A 13,151-nucleotide genomic window follows, 5' to 3' on the forward strand; every position below is an offset into this window, starting at 1 on the left:
TTGTCCCAGACCGCTTTCCAACAGATTCGGGATCGTTGGGGGGAGTCCAATCCTAGACCTGTTCGCATCAGCAAAGAAACACAAGGTTCAGGATTTCTTCTCCCTCAACCGAAGAGACCCATGTGTGGCAATAGACGCTTTTACCCAGAGCTGGACGACAGGCCTAGTCTACGCCTTTCCCCCCCGATACCAGTAATGCAAAGAGTGCTCCAAAAGTTTCAGTCCAAAAGGTGCAGACTGATTCTGGTGGTCCCATTCTGGCCCAGGAGAAGCTGGTTCGGGCTCCTCAGGTCCCTCAGCCCGGAAGATCCCATCCGTTTCCTGCCGGAGGAGGGTCTTCTAACCCAGGGTCCCATACCGCACCCCAATACCAACCTCCTCAAGCTGTCCGCCTGGATTCTGAGAAATCCCTCTTGCTAGGGTTAGGGCTCTCTGAAAGAGTAGTTAAGACCCTCTTACTCAGTAGTAAGTCCAACACCTCCAAAGCGTACCTCAAAGTTTGGAGGAAGTTCGCCTCCTGGGGCGGAGTCAGGTTCAACCAGTCCACCCCTAATATCCCTCTTATCCTGGAATTCCTCCAGGATGGGTTGGATTTGGGCCTTGCTCCTAACACATTGCGAGTCCAGGTGTCGGCCTTAGGGCCCCTCTATAATACCAGCCTTTATGAGGTCCCCTGGGTAGCAAGATTCCTGAAATCGGCAGATCGACTAAATCCCTGAGTCAGGAATATGGTCGCACCATAGAACCTTAATACCGTCCTTTTAGGGCTGTCGGATGTACCGTTTGAGCCTCTTCTCTCCCTATCTATTAAGTGGCTCACTCTGAAAAACATCTTCCTAGTGGCCATATCCTCCGCAAGGAGCGTTTGCGAGCTCCAGGCCCTGTCCATACAGGAACCCTTCCTCAAGGTGCTAGACGACAAGCTAGTTTTCAAATTAGACCCCTGTTTTCTCCCCAAAGTAGTCTCCTCCTTTCACAGGTCACAAGATATAGTTATCCCGTCTTTCTTTCCTAACCCTAAAGACAAGCAGGAATCTAGATTCCACAATTTCGACGTTAGGCGTTCAGTTCTTCATTATTTACACGCCACAGAGGAGTGGCGTATCGACAAAAATTTATTTATCCAGTTTGCAGGTCCAAATAGGGGTAAGAAGGCAGCTAAGAGCTCTATATCCCGCTGGATTAGATGCACCATCTCAGAGGCCTATAAAGCCTCCGGTAAGGAGGCTCCTCCATCCCTTAGAGCCCACTCAGTTAGATCGGTCTCCACTTCTTGGGCTGAGAGAGCCTCTGCTTCGTTAGAACAAATCTGCAGGGCAGCTACCTGGAAGAGGGCCCGCACCTTCACCAAGCATTATAGGGTGGATGTGTTTGCCGACGAGGACTTGGCCTTTGGACGTAAGGTCCTAGGTGCTGTAGTCCCCCCCAAGTTACTTTGTTAGTTCTCAGTTTGTGCTGTCATGGAGACGACTGGGGAAATGAGTATTATACTCACCGGTAATCCGGTTTCCTGGAAGTCTCCATGACAGCACAACTTTGTCCCGCCCTTGTTTTCTTTGTCAATAGACTATTTTGTCTAGTTTTATGTTCTACCCCTTGTCCTAGTCCTGTTATAATACACTGGCGATGAGGGGTGGGGGTGGGGTTTTTAACCTCTGTGTGCTTTTTCCTGTACTATCAGAGGAAGGCAATTTCAGTTTGTGCTGTCATGGAGACTTCCAGGAAACCGGATTACCGGTGAATGTAATACTCATAGTTCTACTGCTTTATTTATTCATTATCCTGCCTTTTCATTTTGATTATAAGCCTTATGGTTACTAATGCAATGCAACGTGCTGCTGGCACTAGCCTTCAATAAAACAGAGGATGTCTTGCCAACCTCAACACGTGTACTAACACCTAGCAAAAACACAAATCACGAATACTATAAAGGTAAAAAAACCAAAAGATACCGCACCTTATTTGATCATGTTAAAATCAGACATACAAAAAAACAGTAAAAGAGGCAATCACTTACAAAAAGGTACTGCCTCTAGACATAAGAATGTTAACACTGCTAAACAGGACACAACATACAGGAATACTAGAGGATACAAATTCATACTAGGACCAAAAAAATATTGGCCATGTGCAAAGAAACTCTCATATACATGGTCAGGTCACATTATTATGACCACTTCCTACTTTTGACGTCGGTAGTATGTAGCTTATGAAGGAAGTATCATGAGCTGGCTTGGTGGGTATCCAAGGTGTGTGATAACCGGCCTGCACACACATTTCTCATTGCTGTCTTGGGTGAAAGCGGCAATTTATTTTTAGAGTTGTAAAAAGGGATTATTATTGAATTTCAGGCCAAGGGTGGCAGTAGTTCTGAAAGGGTCCAGTTTGTGAACTGTTCATGTACAGCTGTGGTGAAAGTGTATAGTGAGTGGAAAAATGGCACAATTACGAATAAGCAATGTGGAAACTGCAGAGCACCAGATGCTACTGATGTGAGAGGTGAACGTCGGCTACAAAGGTGTGCAAGGGCAGACCAATTGGCTACAGTGGAGCAGCTCAACACCAAAATGAACCAGGGGGCTACTATCGAACAGATGGACATTGGTGCGTCAGGGTATCAGAGAACGAACACCCTGCAACGATTGCTGGAAGAACACAAGGTGGTGGTGGCAGCGTTATGGTCTGGGGAATGTTTCTGTGGCATTTTCTGAGTCCATTCATACATGTGGAAGGCCCTCTCAACCAATCTGGGCATGAATGCATCCTTGCAGATCATATACACCCATGCATGCCGATTGTCTTCTCTGGAGTGAACAGGATCTTCCAGCAGGACAACAGACATGTCACATGGCTAGAAATGTCAGACATTGGTTGGAAGAGCATGACCAAGACTTCCAAGTACTACCATGGCCCCCTTTCCATGTGGTATAATAGACAGAGTAATTCTGAACTCTAAGGCCTCATGCACACGACCGTTGCTGTGTTCCGTTCCGCAAAATGGGGTTCTGTTCCGTGATCCGTTTCTGTTTCCGTGTGTCTTCCTTTATTTTTGGAGGATCACCAGACATGAAGGAAAGTAAAAAAAAGTCTAAAGTCAAGTTTGCCATGCAAATGATAGGAAAAAAACGGACGCGGACGACAATCTTGTGTGCCTCCGCGTTTTCTCACGGTCCCATTGACTTGAATGGGTCCGCGAACCGTTTTCCGTGAAAAAAAATAGGACAGGTTATATTTTTTTGACGGACTGGAACCACGGACGCAGATGACTAACGGTGCATTAGCCGAGTTTTCAACGGACCCATTGAAAGTCAATGGGTCCGCAGAAAATCATGAAAAACTGAACAACGGACACGGAACACAACAATGGTCGTGTGCATGAGGCCTTAAAGATCAGTGATCCCATCCTCCAGCACTTTTTTATGAACATGGCATTATATACGGATTAGACTGTGTGGCAGCAGAACCTTTCTATGCCTTGCATCTCATATACAGGTGAAACTCGAAAAATTAGAATATCGTGCAAAAGTCCATTTATTTCAGTAATGCAAATTAAAAGAAATTGCATTAATGCAGCTTAAAGGGAGTCTGTCACCTCCATATGGCCATATACAGTGCTTACATTGCCCTATAGCACACCTATACATGAATGTAATGGTACCTTTGTCTTTTTCTTTAGACTTGCAGAAGCTGGAAAAACGAAGTTTAATTCATATGCAAATGAGCATTCGCAAGTGCCCAGGGGCGACGTTCACTGTGTTGGACCCCAGGCTGCTCTGTCTTTTTTCATTGTTTCCCCGCCCCAACCTCCGCCCGCCCTCCTATTCCTTTGCGTCATCCTTCGGTCCAGCCAAGATCCTGCTCCTGTTTACTGCCTCGCCTAAAGCATCGCTTTAACTACTGCGCATGCGACGGCAAACGCCACATTGCCGCTGGTTTCGCGCTGTTCGCCGGCGCATGCGCAGTAGTTAAAGCGATTCCGTGCAAACAATGGGCATCGCAGTGTGCATGCCCCGGCCCGGCGAGGCAGTGTGCAGGCGTGGGATCTTGGCCGGACCAAAGGATGACGCAAGGGAATAGGAGGGCGTGCATAGGAAGAGGCTGGGGCGGGGAAACAATGAAAAAAGGCAGAGCATCCTGGGCTCCAACACAGTGAACGCCGCCCCTGGGCACTTGCGAGTGCTCATTTGCATATGAATCAAAGTTCATTTTCCAGCTTCTGCAAGTGTAAAGAAAAAGACAAGAAGGTACCGTTACATTCATGTATAGGTGTGCTATAGGACAATGTAAGCACTGTGTATGGCCATATGGAGGTGACAGACTCCCTTTAAAATTTGAATATTGTGAAAAGGTTCAATATTCTAGGCTCAAAGTGTCACACTGTAGTCAGCTAATTAATCCCTTAGGCAAATGGTACCAGAGATTGTGACTTTGGGGTTTCATAAGCTGTAAGCCATTCGTAAAAAGGAGGGGCACTCAATTATTTGAGAACTCTGGGCAGCAAATCCAGTGACACAATTTAATCATCAAAAGATTCCTCATATACATAAAATCACATCAAATAAGTCATATATATGAAATCGAATCACACAGGATAAAAACACTCCAAATAAAAATCGCATTGAAATCACTGCAAATAAAATCACTACAAATCAAACATGCAGCTGAATGTATGGCTCTGGTATGAGCACACAATTAGACTCACAGCAAAATGACTGAGGTGAGTAACTCCAATAAGTGTCCCAATAAACTAACAGTATTCAGTTATAACCAAAAATAGTCCCATCTGTAAGTGGTTATTTTATGTAGAAATGTGTCCATCTAATGCGGTTGGATGGATTCCCAGATAAGCAATGGACTGACAATATGATAACATGAATCTGTGTAGTACGTTACCACCACGCTGGAACAGTCAGCTTCTTGCTTCTCCTGCCGCCCGGACCTACTACGGCGTCCTGTGTGGTCTCGCGGTCGTAGCGCGGCGTCCCACGTGACCTGGCAGCGTCTTCACGTGACTGAATAGTCTCCACGTGACCGACGTAACCTACGTCGGCGAAGATCAGCTGTGCGTTCCAAATGTGCGCGATGTGTTCCACCAGAAAACTTTTAGTCCGGATCTTTTGTAGACGTCTTTAGAAGAATCCAATAACACCGCTTATAATATGGGTGCTTGCTGAAACTCCAGGGCCAGACGCGTTTCAGGGTACCCCCCCTTCCTCATGTGATTTTATTTGCAGTTATTTCAATGCGATTTTATTTGGAGTGTTTTTATCCTGTGTGATTCGATTTCATATATATGACTTATTTAATGTGATTTTATGTATATGAGGAATCTTTTGATGATTAAATTGTGTCACTGAATTTGCTGCCCAGAGGTCTTAAATAATTGAGTGCCCTTCCTTTTTACGAATTCATTACAGTTTGGAGGTGGGTGTACCCAGAGGAGTGCACCTTATCCATAGGGGGTTCTGGGGTGAGCCGCTTAACTGTTTCTCAAGTCATAAGCAGTAAGCCATAATCATCCAAATTATAACAAATAAAGGCTTGAAATCTCTCGCTCTGCATGTAATGAGTCTATCTCATATGTTAGTTTCACCTTCTAAGTTGCATTACTGAAATAAATGAACTTTGCACGATATTCTAATTTTTCAAGTTTCCCCTGTAAATCTTGTACAGTAGTGGCTCCGAAGAGATTCCATTCTTGGGAACAGTCTTAGTGTATGGCCACATAGTTAGGTTTGGAAGCCAAAATCAGGAGTGGATCATAAAAACAAAGGATGTATAAGGTGTATTTCACATGAGCGATATGGATTGTGTCAGAAATAAACTGATGGCTTTTCACACAAGTTAAATCAGTTTTGTTTGTGACTGCGTTTCTGTGTTTTCCGCATCCAGATTGTGTGGGTTTTAATCTACATCTCCTAACAGTCAGTGAAAAACGCTCTTCATCCGGATGTCTTCTGTTTTTCATGCAAGCCCCATTCACTTCTACGGAGCCAGAGCTGTGTGAAAAACGCACAATATAGAACATGCTGTGATTTTTCCTGAACGCAGAGAAGATTTTTAAGAAAACAACGCTCATGTACACAGACCCATTGAATGGGTCTGGATTCAGTCCGGATGCTGTGCGTTTACTACAGACACCGCATCCGGAAGGAAAACTCACTCTTGAGAAAGAGCCCTTCGAGAAATGGTGGAAAAATCATTTCATGCGCAAACCTATGCCAGGTATTTACAGTATATGCAGTCACTTACCTCAGCTATGAAAACGATGACGACACAATCTTCTTTTTCTGCTGCAGACATCTCTGAGAAAAGGGAGCTCAAAGTATCCATCAGGTAGGTCTGCTTGTCTCTCTTTACAGTAGGGATTCCAATAACTATGGACACTGCAGATAAAAGTAGACACCATGTAATCACGTATCATAACTACCAGACTTCTGCAGTTTGATGGTGCTGCGGGTGAGTTAACAAGTACAAAATCAGTTCTCAGATAGTAGTAATAACCTGCATCTAAGAAAAGAATATTCACATCAATACAGGCTGTTCCGTAGGGTTAACAGCTTGCCAGATCCATCCTGCCACTAGTGACCATGCCCCCCCCCCCCCCCAGACTGCCGCTCCTTCCCTATTGACTATAATGGGAGCGGGGGTGGAGTTTCGGAAGAGGCATGGCAGCACACGGCGAGAGGCAGCCGGAATAAAACTACGACATGTCCGACATTTATTCCGGCGGCCTCTCGCCGTGCCTCGCCGTAACTCTGCCCCCGACCCCAGTCAATGGGGACAGAGCGGCAGGCCGGGGGCACATGGTCACTAGCGGCAGGACGGATCCGGCAGGCTGTTCACCCGATGGAACAGCCTGCCGGAGGTCCGTGCTGTTAGTGTGAAAGTAGCTTTAAACTAAAAAATTAATTATAAGGCCCTTTGTGTCAAGTGAAAAATTGTTGCAAAAATTATTTTGGTAGTCCCAACACATAATGTTACAACCATTCGAACCACCATGTGTGCTAGATCACAAAAAAAAGTGTCTTTTCAGGCCTGGTTATTAAAGTGTTAACCAATAAGCACTTTCCCCACTAGTAAGGTTATTACATGGCGCCTGTAACTGGGGGGCAGGAGGAGGTAAACAACCAGTGAGCGCCATCCTCTGCGGTAAAGGAAAGCACTCATTTATGAATAGGAGGCAGGAAGGAAATGTCACTTTTCCTGTAAAAATGACTTTTAACAAGTTCCTGCCGCATGACCCCTGATGCTTACCTGCTTCATGCCGCCCTGGCCCCCTCTGCCACCATCTTCCGGTTGCCGCGCTGTTTACACCTGGCAGTGCATAGCCATGGTCATATACAACGCTCCAGTCAATGACTGACTTCAGCAGTGACACGCTGCTTGTGGCCACATCACCGCTGAAGCCAGTCATTGGCTGGAGAGGTGCATGTGACCATAGCCATGCACTGCCAGGTGAAAACAGCGCTGGAAGCAGGTAAGTATAACTCTTCAGTTTCAGGGGCCATGTTGCAAGAACTTGTTAAAAATTTATTTTACTGGGAAATCCCTTTAAGCCAGGGGCGGATTGGCCATAGAACTTACAAGGAATTTTCCTGGTGGGCCGATGCCCAGGGTGCTGTCTGAGCCCTCCTCACGGCTGGCCAGTGAGAGCTTTAGGGATGTATTTTGTGCTCATGGGGGCAGTATTTTGTGATGCACTGTGGTATTTGGCTCTGTTGGGGTGGTATAATGTGCCACAATATGGTATTGCTGGCCCTGACTTCCATCAATTTGTATCAGAGTACAAAACGGGGCAACTTCAAATTCCCAGTCCGCCCCTGCTTTAGGCCCCTATGAAACTGCGAGATATTCAGGTGAATTAGGAGCGCTCATTTATGACAACTGGCCTGAATAATCGTGCCGCACCTATCTCTGTGTAATCGGGGATGTGCTACTGATAATCAATGTAACTAAATGAAGGAGGAATGACTGTGACTCATTCCTCCCCAGTCACTTTACATTGGCATGTGTAGTAGGCTGATGCAAATGAGCGCCAATCAACATTTTTTTATTTATTTGCGGCCCCTTGAATTAGAGCGATGTGACAATGCGGCCCTCAGACCAAAAAGGTTGTGCACCCCTGATGTAAACAATTCTATTCAACCATTTCTTGGCTGGATGACAGGCAGTATGGTTCCAGTTACAGCTTTTAGTGGAGTGTAACAGGGGCATTTCCATACAGCAATCATAGGGAGTATGGGGATAATAATCCATTAGTCGCCAGCACATCCCCTCTTTACACAAATGTTGTGCTGTCAGCGAACGTTGAATTTTCGTGCTGCATCGCAGATGCTATTGCCCAACAAATGCTGAACAGGAACGACGGCTTATTGTTCCTAATCACTGGTCCGTGTAAAAGGCCAATGCTCATTTTCCCAGACACCTGGATAAGTGTAGTGTGAAAAGAGCACAGAATGTACTAAATGATAACACCTATGGATGTTGTAACTGCACCTGAATTTGCTGCCACCCATCTTTCCAAGAAACACATATAGCTATGGAACACAGGAAAAGAGTTTAAAGGGAACTATGAACATGGTGCCCGAGATGAAGGCAGCATATTATAGAGCAGGAGGAGCTGAGCAGACTGATATATAGTGTTATGGGAATATATTCAGTAAAACTGGTCATTTATATATCTGTTATGTGGGTGAGCCTATTCAGTGACTGACCGTTAAAGCCCCTTGCAGACAAGCGTGTCCGGATTAGGTTCGGATGCGTTCAGTGAAAACTGTGCAATTTCGCAAGCAAGTCCATTCAGTTTTGTTTGCGATAGCGTTCAGTTGTTATCCCGTGGGTGCAATGAGATTTAATGCGTTTTGCACGTGTGTGATAAAAAACTGAAGGTTTACAAACAACATCTCTTAGCAACCATCAGTGAAAAATGTATCGCATCCGCACTTGCTTGCGGATGCGATTTTCACGCAGCCCCATTCACTTCTATGGGGCCAGCGTTGCATGAAAATCACAGAACATAGAGCATGCTGCGATTTTAACGCAAAGCACAAGTGATGCGTGAAAACCAACGCTCATGTACACAGACCCATTGAAATGAATGGGTCCGGATTCCGTGCGGGCGCAATGCGTTCACGTCACGTATTGCACCCGCACAGAATACTCGCTCGTGTGAAAGGTGCCCAACTCTGCATGACTAAGCATAAGGAAGTTACTACTCAGTAAGTAGGACAGCACACATGGCTCCTAGGCATCTAAAGATTAGAAATTTAAAATAATAAATTACTAGTGTTACTAAAAGAGTTTAATGGGAACCTGTTATGTTGAACATGGTGTCTGAGCTGAAGGTGTCTGAGCAGGTCATAGAGCAGGAGGAGCTGAGCAGACTGATTTATATATATAGTTTTATAGGAAAATATTCAGTATAATTTATACATTTAAACTTCTGCTCATTCTGGGCTTTGTAGACAAGGAGGCGGTCCTATCAGGGATGACATCCTTCCATCTATGACTGTATACACAGATAGCTGTCATCACTGATAGGACCATCTCCTGGACTTCAAAGCCCAAAATGAGCAGGAATTTAAATGAATTAAATACAAGTCATAATTAATATTTTTCCATAAAACTAGATATCAATCTGCACAGCCTCTGCTCTGTAACATGCTGCCTGCAAATTAATTAGTATTTTCATTGTGACAGGTTCCCTTTAAGCACCATCACAGAAGACCAGTCATGCTTTTATGTGCTGCCTATTGGAGATTTATTTATGATATCAAGGACACATGCACGTACATGGCAAAAATAGCAGCTACACCACAACATTACTGTAGAAAACATACATTACTGTATAACTCCTGCAGCTATTGAGCAACTTCGTACCAACCGTAGTGATATTCATTGTCTCACAGTGGAAAGTTACACTGGTTTGTCTAAAATCGGATATCAGGAATGCTACAATGTGGGGACTCGCTATGGTAGTCAGGACAAGCGGACGTATTGGTGTTAGTTCACACCCAGATAGCTCAAAAACAAAAAAGAGTCACCTTTTGTTGTGGGTGCTAATCCACACCTGACCGACATAGCTTAGAACAGAGCAGTCCTCCCGGATTCAAGCCTCCAGCCTGGCACAAGGCTCAAATCCCGGTACATAGGATTGCCAGAGCTCCAATGTCAGAGAGAGATAATTCCCCACACCTGACACTGCTGGCTATTTTTTAATAGGCCCGACAAAATCCGGCCTGGAACGTGGGGAGTAGTCAACCACCCAGCACTTTGACTACTCCCAATAAGAGCCGTCCCGGATCAGCTATTTACAGCCATACTAAATAGCAAAGTGTCAAACAGCAACTGCTGCTGACACATTAAAACTGGCTCTTATTCCACCGAGGCCATACCTATCATCAGGGGCGTAACGATCGCGGTCGCAGGGGGTGCGACTGCGACCGGGCCCGGCGGGGGGAGGGGGCCCGCTGTACTAACATGTAATGAAGAGCTGTGACGGGGCCCGGCATGAAGTACAGTGACAATGCCAGCCCCGTCAGGGCGCTCCATTACACGTTTAATATTATGAGGCAAGGTGGGGGAGGTTTGCGCAGAGAGGGGGAGGAGGAAGAGGGGGGACGCGCGCACTCACTCATATACACTCGGCCCGGCAGTTCTTGTCACTGCCGGGCTGTCTCCAGATCATCAGTGAAGCAGGAGCTCTAGCGCTCCCTCTGCTTGCCGCACATCGCGCTGCTGGCTGTGGGAGGAGCTCTGAAGGCCCGGGAAACTGCCTTCAGTACAGCCAGCAGCGCGATGTGAGTGTGGCAGTGAAACATCAGGGAAGAGGGTAAGTATGTTTTTTTTTTTTTTTTTGCAGACTGGGGGCAAAGGGGAAGGGGGGGCACAAAAGTGTGCATCTCTACTGAGGGGGCACCTAATCTGTCATAACTACTGTGAGGGGGGCACATATAAAGGCATTACTATGAGGGGGCACATATATCAACTACTGTGAGGGGGGCACATAATCTGGCATAACCACTGTGAGGGGTACATATGTGGGCATATCTAATGTGAGGGGCACATAATCTAGCATAACCACTGTAGGGGGGCACGTATCTGGTCATTACTGTGAGGGGCAAATAATCTGGCATAACTACTGTGAGTGGGCACATATCTGGTCATAACTACTGTGAGGGGGAACATATCTGGCCATAACTACTGTGAGGGGCACATATCTTGCTATATCCACTGTGAGGGGCACATATCTGGGCATATCCACTGTGAGGGGCACATATCTGGGCATATCCACTGTGAAGGGGGCACATATCTGGGCATAACTACTGTGAAAGGGGCACATATCTGGCATAAATACCGTGAGGGGGCACATATCTGGCATAAATACCGTGAGGGGGCACATATTTGGCATAACTCCTGTTAGGGGGCACATATTTGGCATATCTACTGTTAGGGGGCACATATCTGGGCATAACTACTGTGACAGGAACAAAGGTGGGCTTAATTACTGTGAAAGGCCACAAGGTGGGCATTAGTACTGTGAGGGGCCACAATGTGGGCATTAGTACTGTGTGGTAGCACTTAGGGGAAATGTCCTAAATTACCCTGCTATACATTGGCATAGCTCAGTCTACCAGGCCAGCACAGCGCCCCCTGCTGGTGATTTCATAGGGGCAGTCACCATCCCTTCCTTATGTGATTATTCATTTTTTTCTCTATCACCACAGGGACCTTGTTCTGGATCCAGTGGATATCACGCCGAAGCCAGCGACACCCTGGATGAGGTAGGACCAGATTTTATTAGGACTGGGTTAGTGTAGCCATGCATTGGGCTTAGGGCTCTTTAACACAAGCGGATCCCGTGTGGCTAATCCGCTGTGTGAAAGAGTGCCAAGCCCCGCTCCGGACAGCAGAGACACGTAGCAGTAACATAATTGATAATGCTCTGTGCCTCTCTATGATCGTTTTGCTACAAACTCACAGTGACAACTTTATCTCACTGTGATTTTGTAGTAAAAAGGTCACAGAGAGGCACGGAGCATTATCAATCATGTTACTGCTCCGTGTCTCTGCTGTCCGGAATGGAGCTTGGCCCTCATTCACGCAGCGGACTAACCACAAGGGAAAGAGCCCTTCGTAAGAAAATCTGCCGCTTCTTTGTAAAAAGGGGGGGGGAGGGCGAGCCAAAGTTTGCACTGGGGCCCATAACACTCTAGTTACGCCACTGCCTATCATCCACGATGATTCCTCGTAGCTTCTTACATACCTCCCCCCTTTGTTAAACCCTGAGGGGGTGAACACATGCCATACAGTATACCCGAGACAGGGCATCCGTGTTTCTTAGTAACCGGCCTGACCTGTGTTCTACGGAGAACTTAAAGTTCTGTAAGGACAGGAACCACCTGGTGACTGAGGCATTTCTCCCTTTGGCATGGTTCATCCACTCCAGAGGGGAGTGGTCAGTCACTAGGCGGAACTTTCTCCCTAACAAATAGTAGCGGAGAGACTCGAGTGCCCACTTGATAGCCAGGCACCATCTCTCCACTATACTGTACCTGGTTTCACCTGGGGTAAGCTTGCAGCTTAGGAAGACAACGTGATGTTCCTCCCCATTGATTTCCTGAGACAGTACCGCACCAAGGCCTACTTCGGAGGCTTCCGTCTGTACTAGGAATTCCCGTTTGAGGTTGGGCGTCAACAAAACCGGGGGACCCACACAGGGCCAACTTCAAAGCAGAGAACGCCTCTTCCGCCTGATTATCCCAGTGAACAATCACCGACCTGCATCCCTTCAAGAGCCCTGTCAATGGCGTGGCCACTGTAGCAAAGTGGGAAACAAACCTCATGTAATAGCCCACCATTCCTAGGAACAACTTTATTTGCCTAGTGGCGACAGGTCGGGGCCAATTCCGAATTGCCTCTATTTTGTTCACTTGAGGTTTGATAACTCCGTGCCTAATGAGATACCCCAGGTACGTAGTCTCCTCAAACCTATCGCACATTTTTTTGGGTTAGCCCAGCATTCCTAAGGGAGTCTACTACAGCCTGTACTTTGGGTAGATGACGATATCTTCCAGGTATGCCGAAGCGTACCGACGATGTGGACGAATTAGCCATTGAAAGGTGGCGGGGCGCCATGCAGACCAAAG

General features: G+C 46.5%; 1 protein-coding gene across 1 annotated transcript in view; it reads right to left on the bottom strand.

Annotated features, from left to right (window-relative positions):
* The window catches only part of MGAT4D (MGAT4 family member D), a 229,055-nt gene that overhangs the window by 95,837 nt on the left and 120,067 nt on the right, over positions 1-13,151 (bottom strand). The window contains exon 4 of the mRNA XM_040418478.1: positions 6,253-6,386. Coding sequence (XP_040274412.1) covers positions 6,253-6,386 — 134 coding nt within the window. The remainder of the gene's footprint in view (positions 1-6,252; positions 6,387-13,151) is intronic.

Source organism: Bufo bufo, chromosome 2, assembly GCF_905171765.1.
Source record: "Bufo bufo chromosome 2, aBufBuf1.1, whole genome shotgun sequence".
NCBI lineage: Eukaryota > Metazoa > Chordata > Amphibia > Anura > Bufonidae > Bufo > Bufo bufo.